Here is a 17,667-nt window from a genome sequence, read left to right as displayed (position 1 = left end):
ATAAACTGTTATGACAACAGACATGTATGTGAGCTGCCAGTGTCAGTTAACATCACAGATGTTGGTCAAATAATGCGTCATGTAGATTACTGACAGAACAGGGAATATAATATTCTATTTAAATTACATAACGATTTTATGACTAGGCCCAAACAAAGTTAATGTTGGTGTAATGAGCAAACACAATTTAGCAAACACAAACAAAATTTCATGTTTTTAGGCATTGGAGCTATAGACCCCTTAGGAGTCAACCTCATGGTTCTTCACATAGAAAATGGATGCAGAAAATCATTGTTTCCCATAGACCTCCATGTAAAATGTGTGACTTTCTCTGTGTAAATATATAACTTCACCATGTTTCTATTAAGTCAGGTCAATGTTGTGTTAGTATGAAGTAGCAGTTCTGGTTCGATCTGGAGTCTTCCTGCCTCCAGCTAGTGCGTTCACATCATCATTTTTCTAAACTTAAAAGCGTTCTTCAGCTGGAGCTGAGTTCCAGGTTTATAATGTTACATTCATAAATAAAAACAAATCCTGACAGCATTTCACTTCACTAAAGACCGAAGAGTGGATCGTGTAATTTCCTTAGGTTCATTCGGTAAGTCAATAGCAGATGCCATCACATTTAAAATCACAATTAAAATTGCACATATATTCATCTGGTCTGGATCCAAATTATTATGTAGGAGGATTGTGATGTGGGAAAATTTTAATTAAACTAAATTAGACAAGCAGTTTTTAAGTTATGTGAGAATGCTCACACACACACACACACACAATAGGACCCAATAACAATAATCTGCCCCCACATGAGGAGTGAATGTAATAAATATATCAGCATGTCATATGTCACATGTAGCAGAGTCTATTTGGGGGATGTTTACCTCACCATCAAAACAATTGCATAAGTCAGAATCAACATGTCATGTACGTGTTAGACATGGCATGGAATGTATTTCAGGAATGCTTACCTTACCATATAGACACTCAAGTGTGGCCTATATAACCTAAAACAGACACTCCTGCAGACATGTCTACATAATAATGATGAATAATAATGATGATCCAACCTCTAAATGGGGCTCAGCTCACTGGGCGAAATACTTGACGAGCTCATTCACTCATAACAAAAATACATATTATAGCGAATGGGTAAGTGGGATCTCATGCATGTCGTGATGCTACAATCCTTAAGACCACCACCCACATGTTTGCTATCTCAAACCAGTTATGCCATGACTCCAGGATTATAAACTCCAGGTATATATAGTGGGAATGCAGGATGAGAGACACAACAAGACATCAGTGACGAAAGGAGAGGAGAATTCCAAATGATACCAAGATACACGCACAGCCTGGTTAGGTGCAGGTAGATTGCAGGAACATACTTGAATAGCAAAAATTAAGATAGTTCTACCGCACACTGTTGACGTTTACTTGATTTTATTCAGAGCGAACAACACATTTCGCATACAGCGTCTTCAGGTTCGCTCAGGACTTTTGCTTGAACAACAAACCAACCTTTGACAAGTAAGTTTTGAGTTTATTTCTTTGTGCCTCTTGGCTACTTGCAGTGCAGGAACCAATGTTGTTGGGGTTTTTTCTGTTAACTAACTTGCACCTTTATTTGAAAGCCTTCTTTTAGGTATGTATGTATGTTTGGACTGTGTGGTAACTAGATGTACCGCAGAGCGGTACTAAATATGACCGCCGCCCAGTCCAGCACATTTTTTCCACAAAAATAAGTCACACTTGTCAAATTGTGTTCCTTCCTACTTTGTTCCTTTTTTGTGTTTGTAATTGAGTGTGTGCAGAGTGTGTGGTTGTTTTGTGTATTTGTGTTTTGTGTGTGTTTTTGTGTGTGTGTGTGTGTTTGTATGTGTGGGTGCATGTGTGTGAGGGTGTGTGTGTGTGTATGTGTTTGTGTGCGTGTTTGTGTGTGCATGTGTAGTGTGTGTGTGTGTTTATGTGTCTTTGTGTTTGTGTGTTTTTATGTATGTGTGTGTGTGTGTGTGTGTGTGTGTGTGTGTGCATGTGTGTGTGTCTATGTATGTGTACATAAAGGAAATCAGGGAAGAGTGCCACCTACTGGCCAGCCACCAATACCACTTCCAGCAGGAACCTACTCTTCCAAGGAGATTTCTTATCCAAGTACTAACTAAGCCTGCTTAGCTTCAGTAATTCAGCAAAGTCAGGGTATCTGCTGGTCTGGCTGCTGGCTAAAAACAAAAGGCGAAAGGCATATATGATTCTAACTGTCTCACTGAATTGCATTATGCACACTCAATTCTCACTGATATCTGACATGTGCTTGTGTGTGTGCCTGTGTGTGTGCACGTACATATGTCTACTGTGTGTGTGTATGTGTCATATGTATGATTACTGTGAATGTATGTGTGTGCGTGTGTATCTGTTTGTGCACATGGTGCATATGGAATGGGTTAACATGACCCCTGGAGGCAAACATACGCAAAAAATGGGCCCTACAGTTCTCAAGATATTCAAAGAAAACTCTGTTAGTGGACAGTCACTAAATGTACACATAAATGAATTTATTGTATGGCCCCCCATGAACAAAAGTCTCATTCAGAGGGTGTCATAATGATCCTACACTTTCAATTTTGTGCAGTTTGGACCATGTCAGCCAGAGATATTGTGATTACACCTCATTTTTTCAACTAGGTGGTGCTATAGATGAAATGAGTGGTTATGGGATGGGTTGACATGACCCCTTAAGACCAACATACAAAAAAAAGGTGGTCCTCCTAGGCCCTACGGTTCCCGAGATATTCACAGAAAACTGTGTCCGGCCACCTACAGGCCAGTTGGTGCACAGTAGCATAAATTAATTTATTTTATGACCCCCCATGAACGAAATTCCACAAAACTTGGCATGCATTCAGAGGGTGTCATAATGATCCTACACTTCCAATTTCGTGCAGTTTTGACCATGGCAGGTCACAGATACCTGCCATTACAACAACTCATTTTTACTTTTTCATTTTTACCTAGGTGGCGCTATACATAAAATAAGTGGTCATGGAATGGGTTGACATGGCCCCTTAAGATCAACATGCAAAAATAGGTGGTCCTCCTAAACCCTACGGTTCTCAAGATATTCACAGAAAACTGTGTCCGTCCTACACTTCTTTTCGGGGGGTCCAGTCCAGCGGGGGGTGGGCTACAGATCAAAACAAGAAACAATGGTTCCATGCTATCCTTGTGGGGCTACATGCCCACCAAGTTTCGTGAACCCCGGTCTTTCAGTGTCCCGGGAATCCTTGACGGAAAATTGGCTGAAATCTGACTAAACCTATATGACCGCCGCTTCGCTGCGCGGCGGTCATAATAACCTAAGCCACTTGACCGGAGGTTTTAATTCTACAACAGACTTCTACTGGATTAAAACTGTGAGGCGCGCCTCCCCTGGGGGGCGCCAAATAATTTGAGGGGAGGCGCGGAAGGTTGATTAAAAAAAAGAAGGAAAAACGTTTATTTCATGTTAGAACTATCTATGTTTTTTTTCAATGATTATGTAATTGTCAACATTATAAAATCGAAATAAATCATAGAAGAGATGTATACTAAATCTTTGGGATAGTGGAAAGTATTATTGATCCCTATCCTGAGTGAGAATGTATTGTGCCAAACTTCATAACGTAATTTAGGAACAGTGCCGCCAGCCGAGCTAGCTGCAAGTTACCAGTGAACGCAAGTTTTGGTACATAGCTAATTTAGATACACTTATGATGTGGGTGCTTGCGCGGAAGGTTGATTAAAAAAAAGAAGGAAAAACGTTTATTTCATGTTAGAACTATCTATGTTTTTTTTCAATGATTATGTAATTGTCAACATTATAAAATCGAAATAAATCATAGAAGAGATGTATACTAAATCTTTGGGATAGTGGAAAGTATTATTGATCCCTATCCTGAGTGAGAATGTATTGTGCCAAACTTCATAACGTAATTTAGGAACAGTGCCGCCAGCCGAGCTAGCTGCAAGTTACCAGTGAACGCAAGTTTTGGTACATAGCTAATTTAGATACACTTATGATGTGGGTGCTTGCGTTTTTTTAGGAATCCGACAGCTTGGTTTGTATAGAAATGAATAAGTGACACATAAACGTAAGAGGTTGGACATAGGCTACATGACGGTAATATGTGACGTTCCGATAGCTAACAGATTTGTCACATTTTATCGCTGCACGAGCCTAATATGGGCAACAAAGCCAAACGTCGAAAATATGATGAAAACTCATTGCATTGCATAGCATAGTATAGCACCGATTTAAGTGGCGTAACTGAAGTGAATATCATTCATTTTCAAATAATTGTGGGGGGGGGCGCGGAGGTGTCACTGTTTTCAGAGGGGAGGCACACATTGATGGAGTTTGGGAAACCATGCTGTAAACAATTCAAAGCAGCCACTCAAACGAACGTCATGGCTACTATTTCGCGAAAATAAAATAACAAGTAGCCTACAAACAAGTGTCTCCGACTGACTTACATTGATACTAGAAACTAAGGTTATTAAACTGTTATTAACTTTTATTCACTTATCCTCATTGGAGCGTTGACTAGCGTGGACTCCTCCAGGTAGCCGCCATCTTCTCTCCAAACACCATCATCTCTCTCTGTTAATCTCCTCTCTCTCCGCACTCCCTATTAAACGGCGCACCACTCTCAAAAGGCACTGATTGGCTGGCCATAAGGCCCAGTCCGGCAATGTCTATAGCTATTAGAGGTGATAGTAGAGAGGTTTCACACCAGTGTAAGCATAGTTCAAAAATCTTAAAAGTTAAAAGGTGTACCGCTACAGTAATAACCCCAGGTTTATATATATATATATATATATATATGAAATAACCAACATAACGCAGTGTTGTATAGTTGTATATATATATATATATATATATATATATATATATATATATATATACAACTATACAACACTGCGTTATGTTGGTTATTTCATTTTCTGGCCTTGGAGGTGAGCTGGAATTTCTATTTTATTTGAGAAAGTATCAGTATCAGGAAATGGAAGTAGTGAATGCCAGTATGACCTTATACAATAATGATGTAAATAACTGAAGATGACTACCATAAATCATATCATTATACAGTTAGAATATACAATATGCAGTATACTGTAAATATTACGCTCACTTTGATGTTCTCTGTTCCTCCCAGACTCGGCGATCGTGTGCCCCTGGGAGGCGTTTGGGGACATGGAGCTGAGTGACCTGCCCCAGTTTGGACTCGTATAGAGAGAAACATCTGCATCTCTGGAGGGCTGTCAATCATTACGTTTTCCACCTGACACGTGTCAACATCCCCACCTGGATATCAAAAGCATATCTCCAGAGCTCACATATCCGCAGCAGAAAACATTTCATCCATGTAATCATCAGAGTTTGGCATAGCAATGCAGCCCCAATTTGTGTAAAATTGTCAAACATTGTGCCAATTTGTGGGTTACTGCTATGTACCAAGCCCTGGATAATGCCTCACATTAATGTATGTGCAATGCCACAATATTTGCATGTTTGCATAAAGACGAGACTTTGCATGAGATAGAGAATGAGAAAATCAGAATGCATGTATGATACTTGGAACTTTTTAAGAATCAATTGTAACAAAGGTATATTTTTTTTCTTCAAAGCTCTATTTTTTAACAAATGAAATAAGCAAAATAAAAATGTACATAGTAATCTGCTTGTGTCTGCTTCATAAAGTCATTGTCAAAATGTTATCCATGTCCATGGCATGTTAAAAGTAAAATTAAAATTAAAATGAATCACAAGACATAAAAGGCAATATTACAGAATAGTGGTGTGGTGTCTTTTGTTAGACTCCTGAAGTATGTTTCATTTTGCCCAAAACTATTATTGCACTGGCACCAGCTCAAACATAGCCATTCATTGTAAACATTGTGCATTTTAGAACATTTGTCTGAGTTCTCTTGAGTGATCGTTGGACAATGAGCTGTTGTAATCTTGATTGGTACCATAATGCTGCATATACTCAGACAAATGACTGAGCCTCAGCCACTACGGCTTTTCATCAGTTTAACAGCACGGTTTTTTCGTATACTGCCATCTACTGGTATAAAAAAATGCAATTAAGAATAGAGATTCAGCTGCCTGTGCCAGCACTCTTGACAGCTATACTTTATATTCTGGTGCGAAGGAATGTTCATCAACATGAACTTTTTAAAAAGTAAAATGCTCCCAGGGTGTGGGCATCTGAAGTGTTCATTTAATGATTGGGTTGACCCATTCAATTCAGTGGAACTCTGTCTGCTGCAGCATTCTGATGAGCTGTGTATTAAATGACCATCCATTAATGCTAAGAAGTCACAGTCTACTCTTTTCTCTTCAGTGATTCCTCGTTGGTGGAATTAGTCACCTAGTGTTCTACATTCTTGTGATAGTTTGGGGACTTTCAAGAAATGTGTAATGACTTCTTTTTTCACCTTGCACTTAATTCATTCTCTTACACAGTGTGTTTTTTGTTATGAAAAATCATTATTTCCATTGTTGACATTTCATATTGTTAATAGTGTTATTGTTATTACTATTACTATTATTATGGTCAATTGCTTTTCAACTTGAAATTATTATTTTTAAGTAATGTAGCGTCCATGCTGTAAATCGCTTTGGACAACAGTGTCTGCCGAAATACCATGAACATAAACGTTAAAATTATATAAATATAAAAATAACAGTCCTTTTCTATTCTCTGAGTCTTTATTAGTGTGTGTCAATAGGGAATCTCCTATTGTGGCCCACCTTACCACTGGCTTATCTTAACCCACTCTCTCCTCTTGTAACACACTTTTCCTGATAAGTTTTTCAGAAATATTTGAGATTTGTGAATTAATGTCACTATATCTCTTTTCCTAATTGACAGTGTCAACATTTCAATCAGTGGTAATTATTTCATTTAGGTGAAGTGTTAAAATATCCATCCAAAATTCATTTGTTCAGTTATGCAACTTTTAGTTTGAGCAGTTATGCAAACTGGTCACTAGCATCTCACACTTTGTACAGAGTAGCTAACCTGAGAACAGTAGCTAATGACTTTGAATTGGATTAAGCCTGTCAAAAGAGGATAAACTCGTGATCTAATTAGGCACTGCAACTGTGAGTATGGTGCCAATAAAGGGATCTCATTTAATAGCACAACTCAAACATTGATGTGTGTCATGATAGACCACCAACAATTAATTTAATCAACTGATTTCATTTTCATTCATTTCAGCCATACAATTGTAGCATTTGAAGCACTGCTATTTAGCAATGGGTAGCATTTGGAGCACTGTTATTTTTACTATGATACTGTATTTGATTTTGTTACAGTATAGTTGATACTACTGGGTGGTAATAGTGTAAGGAGCTAAGGAGCTAGGCTAGGATGCAGTGTCCTGAAAAGTTGTGGGTTCAATACCCAGCTTCTACTGATGTGCCGTTAAGAAGGGCACTTACCTCTGAGTTGCTCTGAGGACAATGGACCTGGTAATATCATTGAGATATGTCAGTCGCTTGTCTGCCAAATTAATAAATGTGGTAACACTTTATTTTAAAGGACAAGTTCGGTATTTTACACTTAAAGCCCTGTTTTCAGATTGTTTCTGATGAAATAGAATGGTTGAGATTGAAATTTGGACATACTGTATGCTGCTGGTCTGAGAGTTTTCGGTTTCTCCACAATGGCTGCATAGGTGCACTGGAACAATCCTTCCTAAACTTTAATTTACAAAGACGTGAAACTCACCGAGTGGTCAGGGGTGTTCACTGCAAAAGATTTTTCTGTGCCACTATTAATGTCTGTATTAGTGACTTGTAAGGCATGTGTTAGGCAACACATGCCTTACACAAGGCCTAATTCTTCATGAACAAGAAATTTGTGAATACACGCCTAACAAATGATTAATGTTGCCTAACACATGCCTTACAAGTCACTAATACAGGCATTAATTAGGTATGTACTAGTGGCTAATATGTGAACCTTAAAATAAAGTGTTACCATAAATGTAAATGTTTTTCTCAAATATCTTGGCTTGTCAAATACTTTTAACTGAAACTTATGGAGGGACCTGTGGCTTACAGTAACTACTACCCCGGCCACCCCTCTAGCTCCGCCCCTGCAGGTCACATCTGAGTGCTCGTTTCCCAAACCACTTTTGCTGATGGTCTTCGCTTGATGGTCTTTTGGGCCCCCCTTATCGACTTCAAGGCAGCGCTGCCACCGTCGCCTTCAAGGCACCTAATCCTAATCCTAACCCTCACCCAACCCTAGCGCCTTCCAGGCAACACTGCCTTGAAGTTGACGGTGGGGGCACAAAAGACTATATACTGTAACACGGACTTCTGCTGACAGAAAATTAGGCTACATTTCATGTGGACATCATGCCGTTTACCTGAGAGCCTAAATGTAAATCTAACTGAGAAATAGGTCATTATTAATACAAGATGCTGCGATCTATCCAAAACATCTACCAAGCCCCCTCTGGGTTTGTATATCACTTGAGATTACTAGCAATGTTCAAATAGAGCATGCAGGTTAACCTATTTCACATCGTTCTGTTTACCTGTGAATTATGCCAGTCAGCAGCACTCTCGCGTACTATTTTACAGCAACAGGACACAAGATTCCTCTAACTTCAGCCTTGTCACTCTTTGCCTGCATCTTTTCTTTTTCATTTTTAAATTTGTGATATTCATACTCAAGTCTTGCTTTAGTCAATTAGCAAACTACCAAATATCTGACTCTCTCTCGCTCGCTCAAAAATGCAGTAATGTAGGCTACTTTTTAAATATTTAACATAGTAAGGGAGATCAGCTGCAATTGTAACAAAGGGACATTTACATTCTTTGAAAGAGACCTGAGTTTGTCACGAACCACAGTTATAGGCGTCCATCCACATATTTTTTTTTTGTTTAGCTTGAAATAGGCGTTGTCTGTCTACTTTTGAAATCACATTTGGGGCTGAAGCCCTAGCTGTCAAATGCATGTTGTGGTCCTATCTTAAATGTTAGCAGTCTGTAGCTGTAAGTTATATGATGTAAATGATTCCATTTCTGTCTCTGACTGTGGGAAAATGCAGCATTTGGGTGTCTGATTGAAGATGCCCCTGCACTTTGAAACTCGTTCCGGAGCGCCTGAGTTTGAACAAAACATTGTGTCACTGTAGTGAGTTCATAGGGTGAAACCTGCCGGACAAAAATCAGTATTCGGTCAAAGTGCTGAATATCTCAAATATCACAGCTAATATCTAATTTCAAGCAAAATTGCATGTAATATGACATTATACTTCTTTCTTATTTCCCATGGTTATATGCCCCAGTGGGTTATTTAAGGGAACATTACAGTAGGTTAGCTGTAAGGTCAAGTCACAGCAAATAAGTCCCTGCCTTCTTTAACACCTTTAATCTACGGTGTCGTTGTAAGCCAGTTGGTCAGAGTGAGTAGATGTTCATAGCCAAGCGTATGGTGACCAGCTCTCTCTGTAGCTCCTTCTTTCTCTCAAAAATCTGACCACATTGCTGGACAAAATGGGACAAGGAGAGAGTGCAGAACATGAGGAGGTAGACCTTGCGCAAATTCAGGACTTGTGCCTGACATTTATTAAGGAATGCCCGAGTGGAGCATTACACTTACACGAGTTCAAACGGATCTTCGGAGTACAGAGCACGTCTGAAGAGGAGAACATCTACATCGAGACAATATTTCACTCCTTTGACACAAACAGGGTAAGATGACAATTGGTCAGTATGTGATCATTCCCATAGAACTACACTGCTGCTGTTGCTGATGCTGTGGATGATGCTGGCTGGTCTGGAATATGTGTACTTTGCTGAGGAGTAACTTTCTGTTTTTTGGTGTGATTTTTCCTTGCAGGACAACCAATTAGACTTCATGGAATATACTGCAGCGTTGCATCTTGTACTCCGGGGAAAGCTGGAGGACAGACTGAAGTGGTCATTTAAAATTTATGATGGAGATGGAAATGGCCGCCTTGACCGTCAAGAAATCAGACACATCATTAAGGTAAGAGAGTAAAAAAATCAATGTTAAATGTTAATTAATATTCACACATTATAGTGCATACGTGGTGGTAATTATTAATTTATCCATGTTATTTAGTTAATCTCATCAAGGCCTGATGTAGATTATTATAATCCACCTGCATTTGAATCTAACAACAGACCATGAAATAGATGAAGGGTTCAGATGCAAGTCCATTTGTGTTGAATTGGTTGGGTTGTGATGATCTGATTTATTTTAATTAAATGAAAACACCCAAATGGCAAAAAAATGGCCTGGGATTGACAATAAAACAACATGTTTTTTGCACATTTGTAAAGGTGGACTTAACTGTTAGCATCTGAACTGTTCACATCTTTGTTCAAAATATTTTCAATAGATTTAAACAGAGGTTATGAAATACTTGACTGGAGCTATAGTCATGTGTTTAGGTTAAGTTAGGTAAGGATAGGTTAGCTTAGGTTAAATTAAGTTAAGGTTTGGTCAGGTCAGCTTTGGTCATTGGCCTGTTGATCTGTTACCTAAAGTCGGCTGTGTTAGGACACATGCTAAATGAGTGTGGCCTAATTGTAAGGATTAACGAGGTAAGAGTGGACACCTTAAATAGCTTCGCTGTCCTAACTTACACTCTTCCAGTATCAGTGTAAAAGAATCTGCTATTAGGCTGGTTATGAAAGCTAAGCAAAGCATGCTGTGTATAACCGAATATTCACCAATAATTCATCAACAATCAACAATATTGTCATTAAAGAAAAATACTTCAGTAAAATAATAATAAAACTGTCTCACTTTCCCCCTTTTTGCAGATAATTTACAAAATGAAGACCAAGAACACGGATATTGGCATGACTCCCGCTGAAATGTGTGACAGAATATTTGAACTGGTTGATGAGAATCATGATGGTAAGTGTGGAGTGTTAAGTCTGATTATGTGGGAGTGGTACTGACCACCGGGGTTTCATAAGTAATCCATAAGGATGAGGATTAGCCAGGTAGGAGGGGGCAGGTAAAGAAGAGGCATGGAATGTTGCCATTTAGAATTACCACACCGAATTCTGTCTGTCTTCTCATCTGTGTCCACCCATGCATATGTCTGTCTGTCCTTTTGACCGTAGCCTATATGTGTGTTTGTTTGTCCATTCTCTGGCCATCCCTTTTTCCATCTACCTCTCTCAATCACTTCTTCTTCTCTCTCTCTCTCTCTCTCTCTCTCCTTAGGTCAAATATCATTGGCAGAGTTCATGGAAGGGGCACAGAAGGACGAGTGGCTGATGGAGATGTTGAAACTAGACTTTAACGCAGGTGGATGGGTCAATCAGAATCTGATCAAAACACCATGACACAAGGATTCATTTCACTTGTGAGATTTGAATTCAGTCATCCATATAGATGAGTTTCATCTATCAGCAGACAGAAGAGCTCAAGTCCACACACGGGTCTGTTATTTTTTGTGCTGGTCCTTGTATCGAGGGCTTCACAAAACAGTGCCAGGAAATTGAACAAATTGAGACATCTGACTCTCTTACTGTGATGATGGATGTGACAAAAGCTGGAAAGAAGGAAGTTAAAATATAGATAGCATATTACTGGGCATTCAAAGATAAGACAACACCAGCTGGATCCGTAACATGTTCTTCAACAATGATGCAGCTTCAACACTTTGCAGATATTGTGAAATGTATGTTTCATTTGTGCTTACTGGCAAGCTGATGCACAAGATACAGTGTGGCATTATTTAATCAGTTAAACCAAAGTCCTTTTAGGCAAGTCCCTCCACTCAGCGGCCATATCGCAACGCTTTTTGGGTACTCATCGGGCATCCTATTCGGCAGAAATGTGCGTGCGCAAGGCTTCACGACACCAACCGTGCTCCAGCGGCGAGTTCACAACACATGATTGGCACGATGTCTGCACAACACAGCACATAATTGGCTCAATGTAGTCACATCACACCACGATTGGCTCAATGTATACACATGTTGACGTTTTGGCGAGGAAGGGGTGGGATATGTGTAGACAACGGCCATATTGGCGTTACAAACTAACCCCATGCATTTCTATGAAGGATTTTTTGAGTGCTGTGTCTCCTCATTAGAAAGTCTCTGGTTGAACCCTTCCTGTTTTGAGTCAAATTATGAAAGAAAAGATGAGCATAGTTTGGGTCTTATTTACTTATTTGCCCGAAGCTTTTATCCAAAGCCACTTATATGTCAATCAACTAAGGGTAAAGTGCCTTGCTCAAGGGCATAACAGTGACAGTCAGGAATCGCTCCCCAAACTTTTTTTTTGTCTTATTCTGACACTGTGAATTAGTATGTTTGACAGCAGTAAAAATGAAAACCAGTTTAAGTGAAATATAATTTTCTTGGATTAATTTTCTTTCACTGTGCAACTTTATCCATATTTGAAATCTACCCATTTTTTTGTTTTTGCAGGAAAATTATATAATATATCAAGATCTATAATATTCATGTCATAATGTAATCATATTGCAACTGTCAAATAGTATCAACCCTATATCATATTGCAACTGACAAATAGTATCAACAAATAGTATCAACCCTTAATCACAAATAGACAAATGTGTATCTGTATAATCCTCAAAAATCTAAATGTAAATTACTTTGTGTTGTGGTTTCTCTTTCAATAAAATCTCTATTTTATGAATCTGTATTTCTGCATTTATTGAGGTAAGACATTAATAAAGATTGTAAGACATTAATAAAGATTTAGTCTTTAGTCTATTTAAACTCTCAATACAGAAGACAATATCTAATACTCCTTGTAGTAATATTTAGTTGGCTAATCCTGAAGACAGCTCACCAAACATCACCCAAAAATGAAACACTACACTGAAAAAAAACTTCCTTGAATTTACATGATTTTAATGTGTACATCGGTCCCACATGATCAGAATGTGTCCAACTGACACAATTTTTACACTTTTGTTCTAGTTAATCATTTCTTGTAAAACCTACACATTGAAATCACATCGTATTACATTAGCCTGGGTGTTCCCATGCTGCCTTGCGTGCGATTTGATTCACGCTGCTTAGGCAGCCTGGAGACCATGGAGCAAATTTTCGCCTGAGATAGGGAACCAATCACAGAACAAGGGGGAAAGCAAGACGATGATGAGCTATGCACAGACGCATTTGATAGACATCCGTGGCACCCAATAAACGGATCTGGGCATTTTTTTCAAATACGAGAAAATGAACGTTTGGTTCCCAGACCACGTCTCATTGAGAAGTGGTGGTGCTAGCCAGGCTAGTATTACATAAAAAAAAATCATTGAATGAAGATAATACCTTCATATTTATGTAATACCAATGTATTGTGTAATGCTAAAGTAATTTTATCATGTCAATAGTAATAGATTGTAAAAGGTACTTCTAACTTCATTTATTAATGCTAAAAAAATAAACTCTTAAAGTTTTATGTCCCTATAGTACCAGAACAGTGTCTTTTAACTGTTTTTTTTTTTTCTAGAATTGCAGACATCTGTTATACATCTTTTTACTGAAAAGAGTCAAGTCAGTTTAGTAGTCAATTTTTATTGAAAGCAACATGAAATACACAGTATTGTTTTTTATCCAGCAATTGACAAATGGAAAAAAGTGCAGCAAACATCACAGGGAGAGGAGAAAGATAAAGGAGTGAGAGAGGAAGAGGAGAGAGAGAAGCGAGAGAGAGAGAAAAGAGAGAGAAGGGGAGAAAGGGAGAGAAAAGGGAGAAGAGAGAGAGGGAAAGAAGAGAAAGAAAGAGAGAGAGATCAGGCCTGAAGACTGATGGACCAGATTCAAAGATGACTGACCAAAAGGTGACATTTCTAGTTCCTAAAATAAAGATAATGAATAAATAATAATAATAAAAAACATCCACAAAAAGATTCCATGACCCGTGGTCACTCAGCCATTGATAGTCCTTTCAGGTTTCAACATAGTAAAAACAGTATTTCTTTTTCAAAAAATAAAAATGGAAAGTCATTCACTGAAACAGGTTGTTCTTTATCCAACCTTGGCAGTTTGCCTTCATCCAGCTCCATGAAGATTTTTTGCAATGCCTCAAAGGTGTATCTAAGCACGGGCAGGTACATGAGGTTATCAACTCCAACATCATAGTGACAGCTAACGGTATGCCATGTAGATCTGTCAAAACTTTATTCCTTGGAGTACAACCCCAATGTCCTCTGATTCACTTGACTCATGTTCTCTCAGGACATAAACCCCAACAGTTGTCTTCAATGACATCAACTCCATCCATGCCCTGAATTAGGCAGACAAATGCACATAACAGTAAGAAAATGAGACCCTCTAACAAAGCCCTATTGAGAAATGAATGTGAAAATAGACATGTTCATGTACATATCACATATTCCTGCACAAAGTTTTCAGGATCTTCCCCCGTGTAGATACAAAGTCCCCTCAGGAGACACTCGGCCAGCATCTATATCACACTGAAATAAAAACATTATTGATTAGCACGTTAATCCAAGTTTCAAGTCAGCCACTGTTGTAAACGACCATATGATAAAAAGAAACAAAAAGACGAATACAATAGATAGATAGATAGATACTTTATTCTTCCCGAGATCATCACAAATTTTAGGATGTGATGAATAATAGAATAATAATGTGTTCTGGAGTATAATAGTAATAGTAAAAATAATAATAGGAGCAAAAAGATTTGTATGTGTGCACGTCGAGCGAATCGATTGAGAAAACAAGGATCCAGATCGGGCCGCCTTGTTTTCTCGATCGATTCGCTCGACGTGCACATATACAAATCTTTTTGCTCCTATTATATCACCTAGCCAGGAGCAAAAGTATCGTCACTCGTAGAAGCAGATTCGAGCACTTGTATCAATTGACTTGTAGTCATGCAAGAAAATCAAAGCGATCTGTAGAATTTTATTAATGAGAAATTATTTCACAGATGCACAACTTCGGATGCATTAGTTCACATTTACGCACGAATGTTGCGTATGTTCTCAGATTATGAAACACGGATGTGCAAATGTGTTTCGCACCAACTGCGCTGCAACGATTGGAGCAAAAGTGTCGAGTGCATGACTCTTGAAAGTTGTGACTCACAGGATAGGATTTGTGTACCTGTAAAAAGGATTTGTGAACCTGTAGCCCCTATTTTGTGTTAACAAGATATAAAAAAATATGTACAACTTCAACTTTACTGTTACACTTATTTATGACTTTAGTGTGCACATGCAAAATCTGCAGTTAAATGTGCTCGCCACTTTTGCAGCCAATATACCTTCATATACATCCAGCATTCAAAAATTATCTCTTGAAATCTACTTAATTAAAACACGTTTGCAAGCGGAATATAAAACAATCATGTTGCATATATCAAATTAATTTGTGTCAAATCAAAGACCCCCTATTTCCATTTTTTTCAATGTACAGGAAGATCTAACACATTTTATTATTTGTGAGCAAATCTGCTCTTTCATTTAACCTCCCAGTATTTGTTTATATGGGATGTAATGTTTGTGTTTATGTTGCTGATATGATTTTTCCCCATGAATGTCAGCCTTCACAGTTTACTGGCATACACAGATACTAGCAGGAGCCTGTCAAGGTTTAGTAAATCTATAACCTTCAACAGCATAAATATAATGATATTGAGATGTCAATGTCATGTTAAGACTCTCCACTCAGAATTCCATATCTTTTATACATCAATGTTATATAATAATTATAAATAATAATAACATTTATTTATAGCACTTTTCAAGCACAAAGCACAAAGTGCTCTACAAACAAACAAACAAACAAACAAACAAAAACAAAGCAAAAAACAAAACAATAATAATAATAATGATAAAATAGTAAACTACCAAGCTGCAAACTATTAAACACAAACTTAACTAAATATATATATAAAAAAAGAAAATAGGAAAAGTATACAGTATAGTACCCAAAACAAAATAAACAAACAGAAATTATAATAATGATAATAAATTAGCAGAGACGTGAGTGGATTTAAGGAAAGCATTTAAGGAAAGCAATTTTATATAAGTGGGTCTTTAGACTAGATTTGAAAACAGCCACTGATGGTGCAGATTTGATGTTATAAGGGAGACTGTTCCAAAGCTTGGGTGCCCTAACCTCAAATGACCGGTAGTTGACAGTTTACTTTGATCTGAGGGGCCGAGCCGGACAGTAGGGGGTTAATAATTCTTTTAAATAGTCAGGTGTCAAACCATGTAATGCTTTATAGGTTAAGGAGGATTTTAAAATCAATCCTAAAACTCACTGGCAACCAGTGAAGATTGGCCAGAACTGGGGTGATGTGTTCCCTAAATGCAGGCTTTGTCAAAAGTCTGGCTGCTGAATTCTAAACAGTCGGTAAACGAGAGATGGAATGACGATTTAAACAAGTGAATAAGGCGTTGCAGTAATCAAGTCTAGATGAGACAAATGCATGTATAATTCTCTCTGTGTCCTTTAAAGAAAGCATTGATCTGATTTTGGAAATGTTTCTCAGTTGATAATAGCAGGAATGCACAAAGAGTTTTACATGTTGGTCAAATTTTAAAGCTGTATCAAATAAAACCCCTACATGTACGTTTCTAGAAGTAGTCTTGTCATTTGAGGCTAAATTTCTTAGCTTGATTATAGACTTTGTCAGGGCCAATGAAAAGGACTTCTGTTTTACCTAGAGATATGAAGGATTTAAAAGTATTTTTCAGTCAAGTAGACTGAAATATGATATTTTAGAATGAAGACTTCTTTATTCCAGAATGGAAATGTGCATACTACTCATGATGCAGTACTGTACAGTAATCCATTGGGTTGGAAGCACATAGTCAAAACCAAGCTCAAACAATTAAATATAGCCTAGACATCCAAATAAAATGCCCTGTTTAATTATTAAGAGTATGCTTATAGCACAACGTAACAGTGAGAATAAAAAAAAACATTCCTACAAAGTGTGTTCACCAGCGTCATCTGTTTTAGGGTTATCTATACATTTTCTCCTCTAAGGGTATTTTGCATTCTATAATCCATATAATTATGGATCCATTCCGCTCTATTCTAGACAGAGTTTGAATGAGAAATAGAGAATGAGAATTATGGCAAGTCCCCACTAGAGGGCAGCAGCAAGAGAAAGTGTCCATAAATTAATCCTATTTTTTCTTTAGCACACTGGGTCAATGTTACTGCAGCGATAGTGACATCTCTAGTTATCAAGTATTTATTCATTTATTCATTCATTCATTCATTTTGAATAGTAGTTGAATAGTATAAACTATTTCTAAGTCATTTCCAAAGGGACGTAAAAATTTACACTGAAACAAGTTCATGTTCAAGACATATTGATAAAGACTTCCCATTAAAACCAGTAATGCAATTCTTAGACTCAGAGCCAGCTCAGCTTCACAGAGGAAGTAATACATATAAATAATAAAGATATATTAAATTACTAATCTAAATCTTTAGTGCAAAATCAAAGATATAAGAAGATATAATGAATGATATTGGTAAACAGTGCCGACAGTAAGCCACTGTAAACACTAAGAGGTTTAGGGTGATCTCATGGAATGTGTATGCTTATTATTGAAATGTTGTCAGTATTGATAGATGAACTG

At 37.8% G+C, this 17,667-nt stretch overlaps 1 protein-coding gene and 1 long non-coding RNA gene across 2 annotated transcripts; one reads left to right on the top strand and one right to left on the bottom strand.

The window, feature by feature from the left end:
- The first annotated feature begins 9,512 nt into the window (after positions 1 to 9,512).
- Positions 9,513 to 11,858, top strand: LOC121681866 (guanylyl cyclase-activating protein 2-like). The gene is made up of 4 exons (XM_042061813.1): positions 9,513 to 9,757; positions 9,906 to 10,055; positions 10,859 to 10,955; positions 11,271 to 11,858. Exons 1-4 carry the CDS (start codon positions 9,560 to 9,562, stop codon positions 11,390 to 11,392), a joined length of 567 nt encoding a protein of 188 aa, XP_041917747.1. The 5' UTR covers positions 9,513 to 9,559; the 3' UTR covers positions 11,393 to 11,858.
- Positions 11,859 to 13,593: 1,735 nt separating this feature from the next.
- Positions 13,594 to 14,624, bottom strand: LOC121681886. Its single transcript, XR_006022337.1, has 2 exons — positions 14,072 to 14,624; positions 13,594 to 13,891 (listed from the first exon to the last, which is right to left on the bottom strand). It is a non-coding gene; the product is annotated as an uncharacterized LOC121681886 (long non-coding RNA).
- Between the last annotated feature and the right edge of the window lie 3,043 nt (positions 14,625 to 17,667).

This window comes from Alosa sapidissima, chromosome 14 (assembly GCF_018492685.1).
Source record: "Alosa sapidissima isolate fAloSap1 chromosome 14, fAloSap1.pri, whole genome shotgun sequence".
Lineage (NCBI taxonomy): Eukaryota > Metazoa > Chordata > Actinopteri > Clupeiformes > Clupeidae > Alosa > Alosa sapidissima.
Note: the sequence above shows the minus strand (reverse complement) of the source record. Positions and strands in the feature narration are given on the sequence as shown.

Coding starts and splice junctions, on each gene's coding strand:
- LOC121681866 (XM_042061813.1), top strand. CDS start 9,560: ATGGGACAAGGAGAGAGTGCAGAACATGAGGAGGTAGACCTTGCGCAA. Junction 9,758..9,905: donor ACTCCTTTGACACAAACAGG/GTAAGATGACAA, acceptor TTTTCCTTGCAG/GACAACCAATTAGACTTCAT. Junction 10,056..10,858: donor AAATCAGACACATCATTAAG/GTAAGAGAGTAA, acceptor CCCTTTTTGCAG/ATAATTTACAAAATGAAGAC.